The 24,809-nt window shown below is 43.1% G+C and overlaps 1 protein-coding gene across 12 annotated transcripts in view; it reads right to left on the bottom strand.

The window, feature by feature from the left end:
• Positions 1 to 439: 439 nt before the first annotated feature.
• dtx1 (deltex 1, E3 ubiquitin ligase) overlaps positions 440 to 24,809 on the bottom strand; it is a 34,088-nt gene continuing 9,718 nt past the window's right edge. For 4 of the 12 annotated variants that reach the window (XM_076104940.1, XM_076104948.1, XM_076104947.1 and 1 more), the window contains 8 exons: positions 12,755 to 13,502; positions 6,876 to 6,937; positions 6,415 to 6,576; positions 4,022 to 4,083; positions 3,709 to 3,867; positions 2,587 to 2,748; positions 1,166 to 1,255; positions 440 to 920 (listed from right to left, as the gene is read on the bottom strand). In XM_076104940.1, coding sequence (XP_075961055.1) covers positions 696 to 920; positions 1,166 to 1,255; positions 2,587 to 2,748; positions 3,709 to 3,867; positions 4,022 to 4,083; positions 6,415 to 6,576; positions 6,876 to 6,937; positions 12,755 to 13,502 — 1,670 coding nt within the window. In that variant the 3' untranslated portion in view covers positions 440 to 695. Of the gene's footprint in view, positions 921 to 1,165; positions 1,256 to 2,586; positions 2,749 to 3,708; positions 3,868 to 4,021; positions 4,084 to 6,414; positions 6,577 to 6,875; positions 6,938 to 12,754; positions 13,503 to 14,477; positions 15,769 to 17,511; positions 20,607 to 24,809 lie in introns of those variants that run through there. The other 8 variants (XM_076104946.1, XM_076104945.1, XM_076104943.1 and 5 more) reach the window with 7 other exon arrangements.

Here is a 24,809-nt window from a genome sequence, read left to right on the forward strand (position 1 = left end):
TTCCATTTTAGAGAACTGACCGAAGGTTTTAGAAGTGGAAAATGTCAGAGATGCCCAGTGCAACATAACGGACACATCACAAAAAAAGCTAAAATCCTCTCCTTCAAATCACAAAACCAAGTTTCACCACTTTACTGTCACCAATAATTAATTATTAGAGAAAAGGAGGGACGCAAATAATCAATTCATTTGGATTATTCAAAATGCTAAAATTCTCTTAAAATCTCACCTCACAATATCAAGCAAGAAACTGACACCTTACCCGATTGTAGATATTTGCCCAACCTTCATTATGCAGCGTTAGTCTGGGCCATGCATTCTGGAGTTCAGCATTTACAAATATGGGCCCATTTACAAATATGAGCCCTCATCAAGTGCAGAGGAACAGCTTCAGTTTGAATCTAAAAGGGGTTAAATACAATTTACCAAGACAGAAATCTCACCTTGTCTTTGTATTCTGGATCAAGAGACAGCAGGGGGGGGGGGAACCTTAGGTTATACAAATCAAAATATTGACCATAACCACGTCATTTAATTTGCGTCCATTGCTCTTGTGCCACCACTTCTGCAGGATATTTTTGTTTGTGGGGAGTAAAGAGTTGTCGGCTACTTGTTGGCCCGTCATGCAGTGTCCTGTTCTCTGGGAGATGGCGGGGCGTGTTGGGTTGTGATCCTGTGAATCAGCTCAGCCGCTATCAGTCCTTCAAGTTGTCCTCACCGACCCCCTGGGCCGACAGCTCTGTCAGGACGTTGTCCAGGTAGTTGGGGTCGGGGTAGCCATGGCCGGTCAGGTTGGATCCGAATTCCGTCTTGTGGTGAATCTCGTTCCACACCACCGTGTCCGACTCGCCGGTGGTGCTGGACGTGCCGATGGTGAAGATGAGGCGTCGGTCCCAGGCCATGATGAGCAGCTTCAGGACCTGGAGAGACAAAAGTATAATAATTCTTCATATAATTATAATGTCATTCCTCTTTTATAACATGAGAGACATTGTTATGCTTCTCAGAAAACCAGGGTTACACAAGTCATTTTAAGTTTTAGTAAAGCTAAATACAAGCACAGATTGCAGAAAGAGCAGGAAAGCTTTCCCATTCTTTGCATCAAGGTGCACTGGGATTCACTCAACACAGTAAGCTTTTTACTGTTAGATCATGGCTTTCTTACCTTCCTGCCTTTCTCATTGTCAGGGAGGTAGCAGTGACGAGGGAACCCTCTTGCACTGAACTTCTTCCCGGGGTTGGGGTGCTCATTGGTCTGGTGAAAAATGTTGAGAGCAAAAACAAGCGTTATAACTCCTTCTCTTCCAATTAGGACTTAATCGTGTAGGAAATGTCAGCAGCAGCCTGAGAGCGAGCTTTATTGTTCACGATGCCAACAATGGCCTTTTGTAAACAATAATTTGAGATATGCTACTGTAAATATCCAATTATCTCTTTAAATATCATTTTTTAGAGAGTTGCTCTCAGAGCTCCAATATGAAAAAAAGCTAACATCCTAATACATCTACATTGGCATCTGAAGGGGGGTAGAAGTAGCACTGGTAACTATCGAAATCTGCTGGGCAACTATTTGTGTGCCCCCACCAGATTATAATTAAGGAATTAAAGTAGTTACAGTTGTCTTGTCGTGAAAAATTGGTCCCATAATGTTCCTTATTTCTGGTTTAAAATTGTGTCGCAAACAAGAAACTGCATTTCCAGAGCAGGTTTTTTTCCTGTTTTTATTAGACACGCTAATTAGGCAGATTATAATGTTGGATTGCCATGCTGTTTTATTCAAATGGGGAGTCCATGATGGACGTGATGAGATGGACCAACAAACCAATCTGAGTGCAAAGCAGCAGAAAGATACTGACTTTATACATGTAGAGTGATGTATTGACTTGGTTTGTTTCTGTGATGATCCTCATTCATTTGGTGACTGTTATTTCTAATGTTATTTTTGCTGTTGTCCATTAAGTCCATTACAGACTTGCCCATCGGAATGTTTAGAGTGTGGAGCGAGAGGAGAAAGAGAGGCAGTGGAGCTACAGTTCCCTAGCAATAGTGCTGCTATGTTGACCTGAGTGGTCAGGTCACCCACAGTATTCTCTGTCCCTTGGGGCATTAAGCCTGTTCATCTGGTGGAAAAAGGTCAGTTTATTGACTCTATTAAAGCTCCTCTCAGCAGTCAGGATGAAATATGCAACCTTTTCATCTCACCAACCCAATGCTCTCCTTTCCACTGTAAAAGGGAGGTAAATTCAAAATGACCTTCATTGGATCGGTTTTATTTTCATTTTAAAGAATCTATTTATTTAGTATATACTGTATACTAAATGATAAATTAATTACAAAACCCCTGCAAATGAATACATGGTGGTAAAGAGTCTATCACTGCCCACAACTACTGTGTGTTCTTTAAGAATGCTGTTTCCTCAGTGACTTACATAGCCACAACACCTCACCTTCCTGCACTGATAACCGTCCTTCAAACTAAAGCGGATAAGCAGCAGTTGAAGAAAGGGCACGGATTTAGAGAGCACACACAGTGGATCAGGGCACAAAGGTAGCACGGTGGATTTAGTGAAGCAACACAGTTCTGACCTGGATCCCAGCAGGAATGTCGTAGACGATGCGGATGGTCTTGGAGTCCGGGTAGCCGGGCAGGCAGTGGGGGATGACATGATACTCCATCTTCCCAGGAGGCTGGGTGCCTGTTTTCTCCCCGTAGATGGTTTTGCATGTTGGACACTGAAGACTGCCATCCTGGATGGAAGAAAGAATAAATGTATATATTAATAACACAATGCAATGATATTGACATGCATTGCTTAGTGTCATATTGCTTTAAAAGGGTCAGTTCACCAAAAATAAAAAATAATCTTTTCAGCTAAAGTGTTATGTAGCCATGTAGATTTTGGTTTTATTTGCATTTTGAGTTATCTGTCTCTAAGCTTTCTGCCCTCTTTGCAAAACAATAGCCATGAATGACATTAAGGTTGTAGTGTTAAAGCAAACATGTAAAGCTTCACTTATCAATATTTTAATATCAATGACGTTCAAATGACATATTTATAATGTGAAAGGGTTCACTTGTGGTGATGAACCCACAGAGAATTATCACACAAGTTCCCCTAAGATCTAAGAAATGTTCCAGCTCATTGTTTTGGTTTTACAAAAGACAAATGTGTTGTTTTGGTTCACTGTCACTGGTGTAACCTAAAACCTAAAAGAAAAATCCACTGTATGCAAACTGTCCGGCACCAAACAGCAGACAGATAAAGTTAGCAACAAGAGAAAAGACATTTGTGAGAGAAACCAAACCACAGCTAGCGAAGAGATGTATCACGTTGCTAGAAACACAGACCCAAATGCATGCCAATGTTGCTCTGCATCTACTGGATGTGTAAATAGGCAACTGTTTGCAAACATGTTGGACAATTAAAATTTACTACAAAACTTGTAGTTGCCTCTTCTGCATTAGCAAGCAGCACATTTGTATTTCATGCAAGAATACTGAACTGAATGAAGTGAGCAGAATGTATAATCATTTTACAAAGTCTTGCTGTCACGACTGATATGACTGCATAAGATCCCCATCTGCGTACAACAATATTGAAGCCTGATCATCTGCCACTCCCACTCAATCTGGTTAGACATCACAAGTTTATAATTTGAGCCTAGAGTGACATCATAACATCGTCTGGCTCACAAGCTTTTACCCACCTTATTGCCATTGTTGTACATGGCCACCAGGCACAGCAGATGGTACATGTGCCCACACTTGCCAAGTTTGCCCACCAGTTCTGGCTTGATGCCTTTGTGCTGCAGGATGCCTTCATAGCCTGATGACATGACCAGCCTCTCCATGCAGATGGTACAGTCCTGGAAAAGCCAAGCAAAATACTTCAGCTGCCATTCTACATGACTATGTATTTATGAGACTCCCGCACTTAGTTAGGGGATCAAACGGTCACAGAGCCAGTCGCTTGGTGGGCACAAAACTTTTAAGTGTTCTGTGTGTGCGGGTTTTTCTTACCTCATCTGGCACCACTTTAATCTTCTCTGTGTATCTTCGCACCACATCCTCTGGGTTTTTGCCTTGTCATAGAAAAAAGCGCAAGAGAGATGAGATGACCACTGGAGAAAAAAAACAATCTTGCCACTTACTTACACCCACATACCACAAGTAAATATGAAAAGGGGCATGATGGACCGCTGGATGGCATTTGCTTGTTATTTGAACACAAGAGAATAACAACTATAGCGGCTATAACAGCTTGATGGATGAAAAACTTTCATCTGTTTCAGCAGTTGCTCTGGCCTGAGCTTGACTGAAGCCCTTTATTTTCTGATGAGAGTGTGAGTGTGCATGTGACTGTAGTATACATGTCTGTGATGTTGAAGAGGAGGTCACCTTCAAACTGGCACATAACAACTCAGCCTTCCCCACACTCTCTGATAATCCCTGTGTGCAAACCAGGCTAGCATGGCTGAGAGCACACCCACAGCTTACACCCCTAATACGCTTACAGGCAACCTCCTTTCCCCCGGAGCCTTTGTTTGTTCATTTGAGGGACAGCCAGGGAACAGAGGGAGGGAGAGCAGCGGAGAGAGACAGACTGAGCCAAAAAAGAATGTTAAGGTATAAAGGCTAGGGGAGGCAGAGAGCTGTGAAAAGTGGGAGGAGAGAAAAAAAAGGAGGAGAAAGACAGAGGAGACTCAATTGCTATTGCTATTTGATGGCTTCATTAGCTGGAACAAAAGCCACTCTGACCTTTTTTTCTGTACAGAAAGCAGAGAAGGATAAGCCCAAATCTCCTTGCACGAGAAAAACCACATCTCCATTCCCCTCACAACTCTCCAGTATGTCTGTGTTCACACTCAGACTCCACATATAGGGTTACATTTTAAAAAGGCCCACAATTTCCTAATAGATTCTATTGAACGAAAGGCCGGCAGCATGGCTTCAGGGACGGCATTGTCGGTCTTTATAAGGCATGCTGACGTTAGCATTTAGCTCAAGCTATCACTGGGACTAAGTAATGTTAAAGCCTCGTTGAGTTGGTTGGTTGTGTGGAGTCAACCCGGTCTAACTAACCCACTGCACTTTCAAATAACGGCAATGTATACCCACCCACTTCATGATAAGATGCTCAGAGCAACTGACGTGGTATAAAGAGCGAGATAGTATACACTTGGTGTGCGGGAGTGGTGGAGATGTATTGGTCAAACAAACACACGACAGGAGACCACTGTCCGTGTCCCGTGTGAAATAAGCGTAAACGTTGACATTTTGTCTCATAAGTCGATAATCACGTGACTCGTTTGTCACCTGCTAGTCACATGACATTAGTTAGTTAGTTAAGTTGACGTCAACAACGCTCTTTTCCAAAACCTAACTAAATGGTTTTGTTGCCTCGCCCTAATTTCTTGTGGAAATGGAAGTTTATTTTGAAAAGGACACTATGCCTGTAACTAGTGGAACCACACACGCCTTCCCTGACACGTCCAAAACTGACACTAGAGGGGTACCTGCAGCGTCACAGCTTGTGGCCACTGAGCAAGCGTCTGTATTTGACGAGTTGGGAGTGAGAAGGTGTTTGGCTGAGTCTATCAGAAGTTATTGATTTTCAGAGGAGATTCCATGAAAGAACGGCTCCATAAAAACCACCCTTAGTATTTAGAGATTATTCATTTATCGTTGTAATTGGAGACATAATCCTCTGCAGAAACCTTCTTATAAATTTACAGTCACATATCACGTCCTTCCTGGTAAATTCTAGGAAACTATGGGACCCGTAAAATAAAGCGTTGCTGCATCATCTGCTCTGGAGGCTTGAAGAGGACAACCACAGTGCAGGGATGGAAGCCCAACAGCCTCACTGGTCAATTAGGACGAAGGCTCCCTTGGGAGGCCATCGGTTTCCACGGCTTCCATCGACCAGCACTTACTAATTCAAGCACAACGCCGTCCAACTAAACACCAGATCCCCTCTCAAACCAGCTCAGAACAACGGTCCCTGGTTAATTACTTTCCTGTCGACTGCCTCAGTCGTGCAACACCGATACAATTGTTACAGTAACACTTTTACTGCATGGGCTCATAAATATGAACTAGCAAACATCATCATTACATTTTATAGGAGCTTTTTGAAAGGTAAAGCAGTGCTTTTCCTAACTAATCATCAGCAACCTTGGGTGAGGTTAGATTTATTGTATCACCCTCACTGAGCTTTTAATGAACAATTATGATCACAATAACAAACAGCTTTGGTTTTGTTTGCATGCTAAACAGACTTACAGACAGCCGATATGGGGGAATCCTGCAAAGCTTGGTCTATTCCTCTCCTCAGAGCATTTCGAATGTATTCACTAACACACTATGAACATACAATGGAAGCATTTACTCCTTGATTTCCTCCATCTTACCTCTCCTCAGGTGCTTTTTCTTGGTTTTGCGGCGCATGCCATTGATCCCTTGCACAGGCTTCATGTCGCTCTTGTTGATGGGTGGTGGGTGCAGTATGGGCTTGGGGGCCCGAGTCAGGCAAACCGGCAGACCTGCAGCGCACATCAGGATACCTGTCATACCTGATACATATGGACAGCACACACACACACACACACACACACACACACACACACACACACACACACACACACACACACACACACACACACACACACACACACACACACACACACACACACACACACACACACACACACACACACACACACACACACACACACACACACACACAGAGAGAGAGAGAAGAGTGGTAAAAGCACTGATTGTAAATGTCTTTCAAGATCAATAAGTTTGACCACAAAAATCACTTGTTTTAGTGATTTTCTGAGTAGATGGTACACAGTAAATGTTGACTAACCTGCTAGCGCTGGGTGCACAGGTCCAGATCCAGTCAGGTTCTTTACTGGGAGGGCAGGAACCCTACAACGAAAAAAAAAAAAAAAAAAGACTTTCTGGACTGGTGTTTTTCCAAAAGTACCTCATGGCCACAAAAAGTGACTAGCTCACATTATACATTAACTTAGGGTCATGTTTCATGCCGTGCCAGTCCATTCTTATTAAAAAAATCTATATTTTTCACATTCTTAAAATGGACCTGTAACCTCCAAAATCAGCAGTTAATTGTTCTGATTGTGCACCATTGCAGCTCTCTCTGCCCTACATGCCACAAAAAACACTCAAGTTAAAATGTCACATGTGCTTCACCACAGAGACAGAGACAACTGCAATGGTTTGAGACAGTTTGACTCATGTGCAAAGCACTGCAGCAGAGCCTGATTCAGGATGACATTTGGAGAGGGTGGAGTTCATGGCGAACACAGACGACAAAGACAGTTGACTTGTGCACTCTTCCAGATCTGTGGAGCAAAGTGGACAAAAGCACTTGAGGCATTAATATGAGCATGCAAGTCAGTGAGTCTCTTTTCAAAACCTCAATTCAACCAGCATCACACAGAAAGGACCACAGAGCAGCAGAGCTCCTTTCCTCCGGCTAAAAGTAAGCCTCAGTGTGACAACTCAAGTAACAATAATCAAAGTAAGTTAAGTCATTTGATGGAAATGTTGGGTTCATTAAAAATGCAATTGCATCGATATCTTGTTCACATTAAAATTCAACAAAGAAGCAACAACTAAATTGCACCAGATGTGAGACAGGCCCAGCAAATCAAGTCAAATCTAAGCTTCAGGATACAAAGGCCATCATTTACATATTTTTATTCTGTTACCATCTTCATCCCACCACAGATTTGCATTATAGTTCTAGCAGCAATGTGCATTGTGTCCCTCGCTGGCTTGTGCTTCTGTAAAGTTATGTGCATCGTTATATTGCTTGCAAAAAAATAAAAAAGAAACAATCATTAAAAAAAAAAGCTCCACAGCACTACTAGTGGTTAAATCTATAATGAACTAAACCAGAAACATTCTGCCCAGACCTAGAAGAGTTACATGAAATGAACAGGTGTAAATAGGGCACTGCTGAGGGAGCCCCTGGTTGTTTATCTCAGTTTATCAACCACACACACACATACACTTCTGCACATGTACTTCTAAATCTCCCTGCTCTTTGACCATGAAGGGACTGAGATCTTTGGCCCAGCAGCTCTCAGGCATTTCACAAATTTGCTTCGAGAGACTGCTTTCATATTAGCGAGAGCCTCTGTTCCTGTGCCAGGGGAAGCCCTTCAATAAGCTGAGTGCAATAACAGAAAAGGACGCGAGGCCTGGGTGAGGCTGATGTGTCAAATCGCAGCACTGGCAGGGACTTGCAGCACATTGTGTCTCGCATCAGTGAACCATCAGCTGACTCCTGTTGTGTGTGTCAGGGGTGTGGAACTGGAACAGGTTTTATTTAAGATGCAGGATTTTGTTTGAAGCTACGACTACAGCGAGTGATTTTGCACCTTCGACCGCAGCCGAGGAATTAACGGGTGAACTCACCTGCTGCAGTCGCTGCCTGTAACAAAAACTAACCGGTCGATACTTCGTCATTCAGCTGCTCGTCACTCAATAAAAGTACCAGTATCAGCTACTCTGTTTGTCTTCCCTGCTGAGGAAAATGTTTAAGGCGGAGGAAGCGACAAACACCATGTCAAACATGAATATCAAAAGTAGAGTGATTGGCTAAAGTAGAATGTGATACGCAATGAAACCAATTTAGGTGCTGCCCGGTGGGAGAGTTCCTCCTTCATTTAAACATGCACTTAGCCCGAAATCAAATCAAAACAACATGAACAGGACGCCCCCCCCCTTTATGAGTGCATGTATAATTTGGCTTGTTCAGTGAGAGCACTGTCATCAAGCAAATCATTTTCATTAGGAGAAGAGGGGATGAGACGGCACACCATGAGAACCCTCAACACCGTCTCAATGTGTGCCGTCTGCACAACCTCAACACTCCTGTAAGCATGCAGTACAGAGGATCTGTCAGGGATCCATATAGCATAACATTAATTAGGAATCCTTTTCATCTTTATTGCTTTCCAAAGATCTCGCCATCAGCCACAGAGTGTATTGCATAATAAATATGCAATGTTGATGAAACAGCTGCACACTGTGTGATTGCACAACCAGCACAACCAGCAGCAGCTACTGATGATCATTATCTTCTAAACCTAAAGAAAAAATACATCCCATGTATCTCCAATGTTCATAGTTTATTTTTCCAGAGACAGAGAGATCTTCATCCTGCAATCAATTTCCCATCGCGCTGTACTTCACTATTTATGTAAACTGTATGATTACCTATATATGCACTGCAGATATTGCTCGAATACAAGGCTGCTTATTACCAGCCAGTTGACCTGTAGAATTTGTGCAGCAGCTGCCACCCGTTATCTCCTTCTGCGCGCTACGAAGCTCTTTTCTCTTGACTTTAAAAAAAAAATAAAAATGGAGGCGCTGACCCCGTCTGTCCTGGCTGCACCTGGAGCGCTGGGGTTTAAGACACACGCCACCTCCTCACACTCTGCTGACAATCCCTAATGCTGGATGATTTCAAGGGTTTAACTCTTCCCTCTTGCTGTTTATTCCTCTCCCTTTCTCACATCATATTTGTCTAAAAACACCATCATCACCATTGGGAGTACATCCAAATCCATTGTAATTAATCTGTCATTTTTATGCAAAAAACAGTCAATGCCGAGAGTATCCAGTGATCCTGAACAAAAGGCTGTGATGGCTCGTATTCACATCTCACGAGCAATTATAACTCACCCGTCAGTGTAAACAAGAGCAGACCTTTGGCCTTTCCACCACAACACTGTTGTTCCAGCACTCAAGTTTTGACAACGCACCTTCAGCGAACCAGACTGGACCTAGTCACCTCTGCATTTCTTACGCCTAATTTGTCTCTTCCTCCTGTAGTTTCACTACTTCGCTCCCTTCTGTCCATTGAGCCAAGCTACACTCAAACCTTAGAGGGAGGACAGTAGTGTACAACTGAAGAGAGGAAGAAAAAATTCTTATGGCAGTATTTTTCATGTCAAATGCTGTCATTTCTGACCTAAAACCGATGCAATTAAGTGATAAATCCAGCCCCAACATACCTAACCCATTAACACCACATTATATATGGCCCCTGTCAGGTCAAGGCACAAGGGTCGCTGTCCCTCTAATGTCTCGTGCTTCCTTTCCTAGGGGGAAGCTCCAGCCTGCCTCGAGGACCTAATCAGACCGAGAGCGATGCGATTCCCCAAATAGAGAGACCACATTAGGCCTGGTTAAGAAAGTGCTGATGGAGGACTAATATCTTCTCATCTGTTCATTATGCACCATAAAGACAGTGAGAGAAAGGTTGCCGTGAGAGAACTCCAGGAGTGCTTAATTGCATATTGATGTGAGTAGCGGCAGCCCTACGCCTGCTACACTGATGGAGAGGGGGGCACAATGTACCTGAAATGCCCTGAAAATAAGCAATACTGACACCAAGAATTTCCAAATTGCATCAGTTTGGTCCATATAAGCGCTCATGATTTATTCATTCATTTCAATATTAATTTATATCTCATGGTGAGCACCAGAGCAGAGCGGTGCAGCAGCCCACTATGGGATAATGATCTCTGCACTCCACACACAGCCCTCCAGCCAAAACTCAGACGAGCAGTCTGACCACAAGCAGAGTGGAGCTCGTCAACGCAGCCAACGGCAGCATGCACATGCAAACACACACACACGTATTCCTTTTGTCTGAAGAAAATGCAGCGCATGTCTTAACTCAGTTAAATACCAGAGTGCATGGGGAAAGTGCATAAGAGGAAGTGGTTTGGCTGACAAAAAAAAAAGACATGACAAACTTCCCCAGAGATCTTGTGACGTTCTTTCTGTGTTCATTCTACCTCAACGTATTCAATACTATCACTTCTCATCACTCCATGTAATCATACATTTATTTTGTCTGCTAACGTGTGAAACTTTGCTGCTTATCCAATGAAAATAAATCTTAAATTGCAGCCCTACTTTTGTGTTTGACAGTGGAGCCAAGTCTAAGTAAGTAAGACACATGGCCATGATAACATTTGAATGCAGGTGGTGATACAGTGGGCTGTTTCAACCCAGTAATAAGTTAAAAACCAGCAGATGGTGTTAGTTCTAATATTTGTGGACGCAAGACAGATACCCCTCCTCCACACACACACACTCACACTTTTACTGCAGCCCCTTCAATGACATATACTGTGCTGTGCTAGCTTATAGACAGATGAAATCAGTCATATGCAAGAGTATTTTTAAATGTAAATGTATATATTAATGTGGTAGATATACACTTGTAATCATAAGGATGATTATGCACGTAAAGCAGCAACATAAACTCATGTAAACAAGCCACATCGTGCCAAACATCTTCCTCACACCCAGCACCACTTATATTAGGGTGTGGGTGTGTGAGAGAAACAGATCTGATGTTCTACATTCTTCGTGGGTTCCTCCGTTATCAGTCTGTAGCATGCTCGTGAGAATCTGCGAGTGAATACACATTTCAGGTTTGTGTGCATGTGTGAGCTTTCATGTCCTGCTGTGTGTATGTTAACCACAATCATCCTGTATGTCGAGCCACTCGCCTGGGAACCGACGCACTCCACCTCACCTCCTGTCTTTCCTCTCTCTCGCTCTCTCTGCAAAAACCTTTGGTGCTGCGAGGTGAAAGAGTCACATTTCATCCACAACTCCACGCTCACCCGAGCTTTCACTGAATTCTTAAACTACAGACGGAAGGTCGCCCCATGCTGGTTTTCTCCGTCACATATCTCTGCACAGAGATGCATCATTTCCCACCTGCTTGCTGTATAAAACAAGGTCATGGTCTGAGCAAAAACCATATACGTTTCCTTTCAGTGTCACAGAAATAGGGCACAGAAAGTGAAAGCACGTGTGCCTGGTTGAAGGACGGTATTATTCAAACATTCAGTAAGTATGTCTCTCCCCATGAGTGGTAAGAACAAAGTGGAATCAAATTAGATCAGGAGAGGGTTTATTTTAGTAAAATAAAGCAGGATAGGAGACTGAAGTATTGGTTACAATGCTACACACACTTCTTTTCCTCAGCTCCTTTCGCTGAATCGCTCTGAGGTCAGAGCGCTCAGCTGAAGCTCCCATTTTTCCTTGATCCATTATTCATTCTTCCCCAGTGGAGCTCTGCCTCCATGGCAAATAGGTTTCCACAGCTACACCAGAACCCGCTTCACATGCCTGACCGTGCATACATACACCCGCACCATAAAACACACACAAAGATCCAGATACTCCACATGCAACGTTTTTTTTCCCATCCCATGACACAACAACTACGGCGTAGAGTCATAGTAACAAAGTAGTTCAAAGCAGAGGCACCAGAATGATCCAGAAGAGCTGCAGTATTTCACGCCTTTCAGGGCCAACATAAGCTCATTATAGAGCAGTAACCATGGCAGACACACATATGAAAGAAAAGAGTTCTTCGTCAGTAAAATCAACTGGACCCAAGGCTTCTTCTGCAGATCCATTGATCAGCATTTTAACGCGACTAGTCATAAATCAGCAGAGAAATTGAGAAAGAGGTGGAGGAAGACAGAAACTGACAGAGCACAATACACCAGACACACTCAGGCTGAAGCATTGTGAAGCAGACAAGCAGACATCTAGATCGTTTCTTTGCTTTTTATATGTTCCAACTGCCTCAGCTGAGCTGTAAGTTCAACAGAATGCGAGCATTATGCACGTGCTACAACAAGTGTGAATGATTGTGTTTGCAAACATCATTACCCTGGTGGGATGGCTCCTCTGGCAGTGCCCATGGAAATGCGCTGGGTGCCCGGCCGGTTCAGGTTGTTCTGTCCGTTGATGGTGAGGGCGTGGTGGCCATGGGCGGATGAAGGAGATGGCATCATGGGGGAACAGGGGAAGTTGGCAGAGGACAGCGGCAACTGCACCTGTTCAGCTTTGGCTTGCCCACCTCCCATACTTATGTTAATGTTGTTGGGGCCGGAGGAGGCGGATGTCGGTGACCAGAGGGAGGTTCCAGCAAAGGTGTTGCTCTGCCGCACTACAGCGAGGGTTCCTGTGGCGCCCGGGTTTCCTGCTGTCCCTCCGTAGAGCTTCCGCCGCTGGGAGGCCAGAATAGCATTAGAGGCGGCTCTCGTACTGTTGACCAGGATGCACTGCTGGCAGGAGCAGGGCTGGCCAGAGCTGGCTCCCACGGGCCACGACTGCGACTTAGGGATGGAACCCATGATGAGAGGATAGGCCAGGTCCATGCGTCTCCGCAGGCGTCGCTTGCGCTGGCTTTGCCTGTTGGTCTGACACATGCTGTTGAAGTCGATGAGGTAGCAGAAGCCCAGAGAGGTCAGGTCAAGCCAGGGGTGCTGCTTCTCGTAGGCGTTCTGGATGGTCACACAGATCTCCATATCATACGGCGTCCACGAGCCGTTGTCGTTCTCCCACTCCCACACCACGCCTTTCCCCGGAGCAGACGACGGCTCGTAAAAGTTCCTCTGCGCTGGTCTCATGGTGCCTGAAAGCAAAGGACAGACGAGAGGGGGAACGTGAGGACGATCACAAAAAAAGCATTGTATATGGTCAGCTATGCATGTCTAAGGTGGGCAGGACAAAAAGGGGTGACGAGATACTGAGAAGATATCTCTGGTGACTTCAACGATTCAAGTCAAATAACTGATTTGTCCATATAAAACGGTTCTCATTTTGAAAGCTGCTTGAATGTTTATTAAAAGTGTCATTTAAAGTTTACTCCAGCAATTTATTTAGTCTCTTCCATGGTTAGGGGACTTACAAGAGACAGATTAAAATAAGGAATTGACTTTTAGTCTGTATTGTGGGTCAAGCTACATTTGAATGCAACTGGATAGCAACTGGTCTTTCATTAGACCTCCTCTCCCTCCAAAATCTTTCATACACAACATCTCCAGTTTACATTTCTATAAAAATGCAAGTCTCAAGCTAAAATAATAAATTGAACTTAATGTGTAAATGTGAGTGCCCCTTTAATTTATTTGAATTACTGGATTTATCCGTCAGTTAAAAATATGAGATATTTTCTGGGTACAGCTCTACAAATGCAGAACAATGGATGCTTTTCACATATCCATGACATTGAAATTCACTTCAGCAGAGAAATTGCCATTATATTTGACAATTAATGAAGTGAATGAATAATTGTGTAAGTGATAACTAGCAAAATAAATAAATAGATTAATCTCTGGTGGCATTAGCCTGCAGAGGAAAGATGCAGTTTCAATGCTGCTTCTGTTTCAGTCGGTGGCTCAAGATACAAACATCAATTGTAACAAGCTGCGGTGCACATGCCAGTAAAATCCCTTACATCAAGAAGCTCTGACTGTCTGCACCACTGCATGCATGGGCTTTCAGGGATGCAGACATCATACCCATAATCCCTTGCTGTCTATGTGCACAGTCTACTGTTCTGTATGGTGACAGGAAATAAGGGGACACCTAGCCAGTAGCATTGTACCTCTGCTGATGGCCACTCAGCTCCCACCTCCATTATAACACAATTACTGTAGTCACATGGGAAATCAGGACGCCTTAGCCTATCCATCTCCCCGCTGCACGTCGGCAAGGGTATCCAGGCACTCCGACCTCCTTCTTCCCCCACCTAATTGAACGGGTAAATGCACACTCCCCTGCCAGGGAGGACCAGGGTGATAATGGAGGGATAGGAGTGCGTGCAGAGGATGAATGGATGTGGGAATGAGTAGAGCGGTTGGTGGGCAGCGGTAACCCCTCATCCGGCAGCCTGGTGCTGGCTCCGGAGAATAAAATGCATCAGCAGAATCAGCCACTCTGACCTTGAATCTCTGCTGCAGACTGCTGCTAAAGGACTCGGCTTGACGGCTAATTTCATTTGGAGCTTCTGAGAATCACACGCACACACACACACACACACACACGTCACACACACGCACACAAATGACTGCTCAGTGAGCCAGCTGCCTGTGTCTCTTACGTCTTCACTCGGTCAGCCATGCACAACTTTTTCTGGCATGCCTGCTCACGGCTTGCTTTTTTTGCAAAAGGACCACAATGAATATTATAATGATTTCCCTTAATGGATTTCAGAATAAAACACTCATTGATTTCCTGAAAGTAAGTCATTTTCTCTGTACTTTTAACATAGTGGTGGAAGGCTTGCCACACGTCTGAGCCTTTTATCACTGCGACTCCTGAAGGGTGCATTAGGTCCGACACTTTCAACATGAGTGTTTCTGGCCACGATCAATATAGTGGCAAAGCTCTACACAGTCTTGCTCAGTGGTAATGTTTAACACAAGCTTCATAAATGTTTGAACATGTTATTCCCAGGCATCAATTTTTAAATCTTTGTACAAACAACTTTGGCGAGGAGAGATAAACAGTATCTCTCCTTGAAAGCCTATTAGTACTGGTAATTGTTCATGAGAGCTCTGATGGGGCTGATGCATGAAATGTGCTCAGCTGAAAGATTTTCTATAAACAGTTTAGTGGGCTCGGAGGGATGGTTGTTGGGCAGTCAGATTTCTTCACTGTAGTTAAAGTGAGGACAGAGCTTTGCTCAGCATTCACAGACCGACCCCCTGTTTGTGACTCATTTATTACCATTATGTTTGAGCACCCAGTCAAATAAACACCCGGCGATTTATTGAAAACCCTAGAAGGTAATTTTACAGGACTTACATCTGCTCTGAAAGTATTTCCAAAATCCTCAAACACTCATGTAGCCATCTGGATAAAAACCACATTTGTTGCACAATAAAAAAAGATTTTGAACCTTACATCTCGAATGTAAGACATGCAGAGCACAAACTGGGCCTGTCACAGACCGAGCATAAAAGGTAAATGCTCAAATGATATAGGACTCTGAACTATTTTCTGTATCTTGGAATAGGATAATTTGAGTTTATTACAACATATTTCAGTAGATTTGGCCATCCTTTGTCAGTTATATATTCCAACTCACTAAAACAATCCTTGAGATCTGGAAACACAAAGACATTGCTGCAAGAAGTCGGACGATCAGACAGGTCAGACAAAGTACAACACCATTGTTACCAAGTGGCCCAAACTATAAACAATAAATTCAAACAACCCAGAACTATTCTGTAAATATTTGCATTTTATGCAGAGACTGTACAGGCCACTGAACAGGGAACTTGAGAGGAAAAGCAGAGGCCACAACAACACAGGAGTCCTGGGGCCTCATGTGGGAAGTTTCATTAAAAACATAGTGCCTGAATCTGCACACCGCCTCCCATTCTGCTGTAATTCACTGCTGTACCTGCCTCTGCTAAAAAGCCAGGACTGAGTTGTTCATGTCTTCCCTGTGACCCTTTACGCTCTTCCTAGCAGGAAACCAAGCGAGAGTGGCCACTTCCTGTCTGACCCTGTGTGCCTTCGGCGGCCATCTTTCCTGCCCTCCCCTCACTTCCCTTGTCCTCTCTCCCACGATGTCCACCAGCTGTCCTAACCCAACAGCAGCGAGGTTCCCCTCGGATGAGCTGAAGCTGTGTGATGTACGGTCCCGTCAGGCCTCGCAGTGGGACTCTAACCCCGCTGTCACACAGGGCCAGGTGGGTTCAGGGTGAGCTTGGCTGCCTTCTCACATCTTAGCAGGTGGAAAAAACTAGCTGCAGTGTAGCAGAGCCAGTCTCTGTCCTTGATAGTTTTGTTTTCCTCTGGAAGTGAAGGAAGGCCTGTCTGTATCACTCTTTTAAATGGAAGGATATGCAACATTAAACTGTAACATCCTTGACTGCCCTCAGAGGCCTGCTGGAGGGAAAGATAGCAGATTGGCAATCTGATGCTTTGTAGTTCATTTTGGTGGATGCGTTTATCAGAACTGTTAACTAATGCAGTTTATTTTTTTTTAAAGATATAGTGTGGCCTGCATATGTAATTTAACTTTAGAGCACAACACCAGCCATTTTCTTTTGTGTGTTTTCACATTTTTGTTATATTTAATTATTTGTATCTACTCTTGAATGCTGCTCGTGAATAACCAAATAACTGATAAGAAAATAGGGGCAGCAATGTGTCATTAACATCGAGGGACCAAATCCACTTCTCTCCAGCTAGAACTCATCTAGGGAGTAAAACGGCTTCCCTGCACAGAGTGAGCAGTAAATCCTAAATCTGTCACTGAGATTATTGATGTGTGTGTTCCTCTCCCACTAACACCTCTGTGGTCACACAGAGGTGTTATGATTTGTCTGGTGTTATGTTAGAGGTGTGATGGAAAGACTCGTAATGTAAAGTGTCAGTGACGTGCAGCTGATGTGTTACACAGGTAATGCCTGAACAGCTGCTGCAAAATGCATGAGATTCAGGCTTTGTTGTCATAGAAACACTAAGGTTTTGTTGTCATGGAAGCCGTCCCTCGGGCTGGAAGAAGTGAGAGGTGGACCAGGGGGGTGGGGGGGGGGGGGGGTGGGGGGGTGGGATGTTTCCTGTATGTGAACATTCCTACTATTCCTTTCCCTGAGCACAGCGCCATCAGAGTCAACTCTTACTCCGCTCACTCATCTGCTGCTGACGCCAGCTTTCCCCTCGCTCTCTCCATGGCTCCTCACCAGCTCTGTCTCCCTGAGCCATTCTTCACATTTTCCACTCTGTCACTCACTGGACCCCATCCCGCTCTCACACAATGCCCGACACCTGGACAGAGAGCAGAATTCTGCATCACTGAGTTAGGGCCCACATCACCTTGTAGTTAATACTCTTCCCTGCGCTGCCGCCGTGGGAGAGGAACGGCAGACGAGAAGCGACCGGGTCAAGCTCTAAAATATATATCCTTATAATTGGCAAGCCTCATCAATTTCCCCAGGGCAGTGTTGAGCCTATTAAAACATAGTGCCGCATTTTTCTTCTTAACTACAGAAGGAGCGAGGCCAGTAACAGATCCAGCATCATATGGCTCAATGCTGTCTGAAAGGTATTTAGAGCTTGCTAATCTATGGTCTCTGCTGGAGAACAGGCAGACCTCTGACGGAGAAGGGACGCTGCTTATACAGAACAGAGAAAACTATCCAACCGTAGTGAAAAAATACCCACAGAGAAATGCTATTCAGATGCATTATGGGAAATGCAGGATTGTTCATTGTTTTAAGAGTTTCACCAATAAAAGTCAGGATATCTTAAGCTCTGCTGCTTAAATTTTGACAATTTTTTACTGAATACGTCTCTAATAAGTTCCCCATCTTTATGGATCTGCAACAAAACTGACATTTTCTTTGTTTGTCACAGACAATTATACAAAGAGATGTATGTTTGCAAGACAGCTGCAATGCAAAGAACAGTTTTGATTTAAATCTCCATTAGCCCAAATTTGAAGTGACGAATGAGGTGAAACAACAGAAAATGTAAGAGCTTCTTTTAAGACTCGCTTATCTGCAACGATTCTCACCATTCACGAGAGATTCATCACATCAGAGACAGGAACATCAGTTCCTATTTGAGTTCTAGCCACAGAGCTGCGATCACAGCTTGTTACTTGTGTGAAACACAACTCCCTTTTCAGTGGCTTTTTGTTAATTGAACAATGCACAGTATACCACAGCATTGTTCTTACGCTACTCTCACTTCTACTTTACCAGAAAACATTTTATATTGTTTGTTATGTTGTCACTGAACTCTCTCAAGCGACATAAAGCAGACTGAATGCCTGTTGAAAGCAATTCTGGGAAGCATAGCTACCGCGACGACATAGGTGAAGGAGAAAGAGTACAACTAAAATGCATGCATCACAAATGTAATAATGGTATACAGTAAATAGTAAAAAAAAAAAAAAAACAGTTTTACATTATCCAAGGATGGGATTTCCTTTTGCGTGACACTTTTTTGAGTCCGTCTTAAAACAGTAGTCAGGTGCCCATGTGTTCATTGAAAGCAGCTCATTTCTGTTCACAAGTCGGTCCAGACTGAAATATCTCAACAACTACTGGATGGATTATAGCCTGAATACTGATATCAATCATAGACTGTATATTACAAACTATTTTGCAATTTTTTGGCAAATGATAAGCCTTTAAACGTGTTTCAAATGAATCTGTTACTCAAACTTGACTACCTGGATTACATTTCATTGTCTCACTGGTCCATTAAACAAGACATGAAGGCAGCCCTCTTCTCTGTTGTAATGAAAGGCCGTTTTCAGCCTGAATCTCCGCTTTGTCTTTTTGAAGAATTTCTCAGTATTATAAAGCCATCTTGGCTGCACCTCCTCCCCAGCTTCACAATACAATAAATAAAGTATCCAAATTAAGCCCTCTTCTGTCAAAACATCATTTGGTGCACATGTTTCAGATGTTTCAGTCAGCGGAAATAGTTTAACAGTTAATCAAGTTTTGTTCAAACAAACACCTACAAAGCAGCAAAGCTTCAGCGCAGGCACAGACCATGAACTATAATCAATACAGCCCTAATAATAACCTACATATGAATAGTGAACACATGATTAAAATGCTAATAAATTCTACAGTATGGGGGGGAAATAAAATAATTGAGGCTCGTTTGATGTTTTTACATAAACCCCAGAGAACAGCTTGAAAAAAGGACTTTCATCTCCCAAAAAGGCCTTCACAAACAATACACCCAATGAAGAGACAGAATACTGCAGAGGTTAAAAATGCATCACAGACTGAGAGAAAACATCTGGTTCACAAAGACCTGATGCTGGAGCATATGAATATGATAAGAGGTGAACTTCTCATTTAACGCTTGTATCCCTGAGGCTTTTAGATGTAAAAACTCTCCTGCTCAAAAGGCGTTGTCATACCTGTACATCAAAGTCTGAGAGATCTGTAAGAGCATTATCTGCTCATTAACAAATACCAGAGATCAAAGACCATAACAATGAGGATGACAGTCTGGCATTAAGCTGCTGTAACAGCATTATACGTTACAATATCGCAGCTCCCCTGCTCCTCTCTCACAAAATCACACTAAAGCTCATTTTCTATACTGAGATGACACTTTCATTTTCCCAGAATGCAGTTCTTTATAATGAGCTATACTAGTGAAAAGCGACTTGGATTCCCTTAAGCGTCCTCTTTGTCGACAAAAGTGATGGATGGACAAAAGCGGGGGAGCTGCCGCTGGTCGGGAGGCAGGGGGAGACACTGATGAAGGAGAGAGGAAGGGAGGGAGGAGAAGGAAAGGAAAGAAATGTGAAGAGAAAGAAACAGAAAAGGAGATTGGAAAGGAGGGGACACAGGGAGGAGAGAATGAAGATGAAGGGGGTGGATAGGGATGAAGAAGAAGGGCCAGGCAAAGGGGAGGAGGGAGAAAAAAAAAAGAAGAAATGTTATGTGAGAAAGGAGGGAGGGAGTAGCTACAGAACAAAGCATGTGATGAGTGGATGTTTTCTGCCAAATAACAATAAAAAAGAGGATGTCTCACTTCTGCCCAAGCTTAGAAAGTGAACACTGCAGTAAAACAGGCCCCGGTAATACCGTTTTGCTGCCAGCAAGACAAAGTGGTGAGGAAAAGTGGCTTAACTCCCACGGCAACCGTCCTCATCCTCAGCCCCTTCAACTCTCCAAACTCTCCCACAGCCCGGCCCGGGGAGCTGGCCAGTTACCGTACACTTGTGCAGAGTTTGCAGTTACTGGGGTAACAAAAAAAAACAAAAAAAGGGTGCATTAAGACAATCTTGAGAAAATGAAGTTCTAGTCCTGTCCACCTGCCAGCTCCTGTACTGCAGTGAAGCAACAGACCCTGAAACAACCTTCTGACACTGTGGATGTCCTCAGCTGAGGAGCTTCAGCTCTGCCAAGGATGCTCTCTGACTCACTTTGTGTGTATAATCAGTCCACGTGACAGTGTGTGAGAACACAAAAAGTGGTACACGCTGAAGAGGCGAGTGTGCCTGTGTGAGTTCCACTTCACACCACTTCAACCTCATCATGTCCAGCAGGAGCCTCGTTAGCGTGTCAGCACCAAGCGTGTCGGCACCAGTGCAAGGGAGTGGAAGGCACAGCTCCAGGCACGGTTATTACACCCACACACACACACATGCACACACACACTTGCAGCCTTGGCTACACATGACACAGGCCAGCACTGTTAAGGAGCAGTGTCAGGGTCACAGTGAAACAGGCTTCTTGTTAGCAGAGAGGAGTCACTCCACAGATGGAAAACAAAATCCTGCAATGTCCATTTTTTAAGTAACAACAGCAGATCTGGCTTGCAATCTGAAAAAAAAAATTAAAACTGTGACAGCATATTTGGTCGCTTTTCAGCTTTTGACAACATTTCAAAGTCTCCTTCTGAGGTATGATATTGGCTATTTTTGGGGGGATTCTTGCCTGCTTATCCCGCGTGCATTTTATCTCCTCCCATCCCCGACAGCTGCCAGATGATGACTTCTTATGCCTGGGTGCTACAGAGCTTTCTTATTCTGGTATCAGTCCAATTTGAACACAGCGCTACCAAACAATACTGCACAACATAGATTAAAAAAACGGAATGCCTATAACATGCACCAAATCAACAATGTAAATCAAAATGTTGTATCAAACACGTGGAAATATGTGTTCAATATAAAAAGTATGAATATTTTATGTATGTAAATAATGGGTACCACTTTGATTAAGAATGTTGCGTGAATGATTTTATGATCCCACTTTGATTATACATTACAGTAAGCCGAATTCAGTTGACATAAGTCACATGAAGCAATGAAGGTTTCCATGTGGGGGGGGGGGGGGGGGGGGGGAGCTATGTGGACATGGCTGTTTACTATGCCATAATTACTGCAGAGAGACTTTATCTAACTCATTTATTTTTATTTTACTTGTTGCAAGTCGACAGCATAGTGTTGTTTAGTCTGCTTTACCTTTTCGCTAAGCCAGATAAGGAAACTGTTGATTTTGAACAACTAGTAGATTTACTTAAAAGTGATTGTGATTTATGTGTTTCTTTGCCATATCGTGACATGTATCAACATCGGAAATTATAAAGTATTGAAATAAATATCTTGTATTGCGATATTAATGTGAGCTCAATGTTAATACTCTGATGTTTGCCAATGATTCCCAACACATCAAATGGCTGTACAGCTGACCTTGCACCGCAGACAGCACGACAGACTGTACATCAGTTGAAACATTTTGCCTGCTCAGTGGAAAGCTGATTGATGCCGAAACACGTCCGAAGAGACTATGAAGAATAGCTCATCCGCTTCGTCATGAAATGACCTCTGCAACACATGTACGTGCAACGCTAGCTACTACATGACTGGATCGTGAATTAATCGCACTCAATGAGGTGCATGTCTCATGCCCCGTCACTGAGCAAAAACTGAATTTAGCAAATGACAGCAGCATAAGGTCAGATTCTAAAAAAGAGGAAGAAGTTTCTGCACGATTATCTCATCTCTTATTCTGCAGTCCGACGTCATACTTCTCTGACTCACTACCATATAACCTGTAGGTGGTTTTGTGGTTTTTATTAGATCTTTAAGAGTCTTCTGACAAAAAAACTAAAATCTGTTTTATTGTAAAGTAAATTGTAATGGTGTTTTGAAGGGTGCTATATAAAAGAAGTTTATTATCATTATAATTATTAACAAAAAAATACCCAGAAAAATAAAAACAAAGATACCAATTTCTACAAAATTACATCATCACATAAAGGCTGTTTCGAAGGCACCTAGAGAGACAAACTGCTCAGAATATTACATTCGACAAATAAAAGGAGTCTGACTCATTGAGACGAACAGCATGCAGTAAATGAGTTTGCTGAGGCAGGCTTTTATAACCCACTTCATGGCCGTCAGACACAGTAAGGTCTTATCAGAGGAAGCGTCTGGCTGCATTACAGTAAATTGTCTCTCTGCCAGACTACACTGGTCAGATTTGATCAGCAGTAAAGTGGACACGGTGTGTGAGAGGTCAGGGGGCATCAGACCAGACTGATGTTTTATCCATAACAAACACAACTTCTCCTTAAGTATGTTCTACTTTCCCGATGAGGTTTTATTATTAGGCCCAGACCTTTTCCCTGCTGAATCACAAGTGTAATCACAACTCCTCTGTGGTCATACCTCAAAATGAATGCAGAGGCATTCATTATTTTTCATTAATAGCTCAATTATTTGTTACTGCCGTATTTATCTGATGTTCACTTTTCCTAAATTTGACTATTAAGAGGAGCAGAGAATATTCAGGGGACATTCTTGTGCTTGTCGAGGCTACATGTCAGGGGCTGGAATATAAACCGGGGTCATGTCCTCGTTGGAAAGTTGCTGTTGGATCGCTAAAAGCTTTCATCGAGCTTAAAGCCCGAACACGAGTCCGATGGGCTTTACAGAGGTGGAACGGCGGTACATTGACTTTGAGGGTCAAAGCCTGTATAGAAACTTCAAAAATCCACTTTTCAGAAGTCATTAGTTCTGTTGCAAAGAAGAGAGGTGAAAGAGAGCGGCTGAAATATGAATATTGTTATGGCAAACCATGTATTGAGGGAAGACTCCTTTTTGTCAATCTGATATTGTATCATTATGAAAGGTTGTTTACGGCGTAGAATCAGTTCAAGCGGACGACTTCATGCTCTCGGGGCTCTAATAGCTGCAAGAAACATACATAATGTATATGGAAGTATGGTGAATAAATCATTAATGATTTTCTGGGAAAGCTTCATTACTTCAAAACAGACAAGGGTCAACTTTGAAATTAAATTCACGTTGCACTCATATGGAGGGATAATTGGGCTTAAAGTGATACACAACCCAAAAGACACACGCTAAGAGCTACCTCAAAGACCTGAAGCTCCGCTGGAGGCAGTGGATTCAACCGTATTCTGGAGAAACGATCACAGTTCGGAACATATTGATCATAGAACTGGAAAGCAGAGAAGTAGATTACGCTGCAGTAGTATTTTGAGAATTCTAAGTATTGTTACGTATTGTCTGTGGTGTTAAATGTGGTCACTAAGGGAATCCACTGTCAACCTTCTGAGCCGACCAGAGAGAGTTTGTGCCTTCAAAGCCCCCCTCCACTCAGAGATGCGTTTTGCTTATTGTTCCTCACTGACTGTTGTTCACTCTAATGCTTCAGCTTCAAGGTGCAGAATGATGTGTGTGCAGAATTTGTTTTATACGTAGAAGTGTTGGACGAACAAGCTGATTTTGTGACAGCACAAGTTTGGAGGCCAACTTGTGTTATGTGGAAACATGAAATCTTCAGTTCACAAACACTGAGAATGGGCTTTTCAGTAAAGTAGCAGACATCTTGTGTCCAACAGTTAAACTTTAAAATATATGATTTTTTGCATATTCAACAATCCTGGATTTTTCAGTGATAAGAAGAGGTAGACTACATTTTAAGATTTTACAACAAGGTAATATAACTTTTTTTAAAGTATATCCAAGCGCAGTGTTTTGTATTTTCATATATTTCTTTTTCAAAAACACAATCTTTTTTTAGCCCCTTTTTGTTTACGACCAACTATATGCAACATTTTCCAGAGCTGCTAATTCTCACATATTGAGTGCAATTCTCGAGTTAATATTTTGAGACCCGGTAGTCTGCATCTGATCTGACTGCTGTATCCAGTCTCCTGCACCGTCTCTCACATGACAGCAGCCATCACACAAAGCAAAGAGACGAGAAAAACTAGCAACTGATGACGACAGACTGTGGTGAAGACACAAACTGCCCTTCCCCATTACATTTCAAGCTTATATTGAAAGGTAGCACATGTCTTCAGTGTTCGGATACATTTTATTACAGTAGTGTTTCCTTTGTCTAAAACAAACTACTGTGCTTCACTGTGGAGCAACTGCTTACTGGTGTATCAGAGGACTCCA

The sequence above is a fragment of the Anarhichas minor genome, unplaced genomic scaffold (assembly GCF_050575085.1).
Source record: "Anarhichas minor isolate MPS153535 unplaced genomic scaffold, ASM5057508v1 ptg000030l, whole genome shotgun sequence".
NCBI classification, from domain to species: Eukaryota; Metazoa; Chordata; class Actinopteri; order Perciformes; family Anarhichadidae; genus Anarhichas; species Anarhichas minor.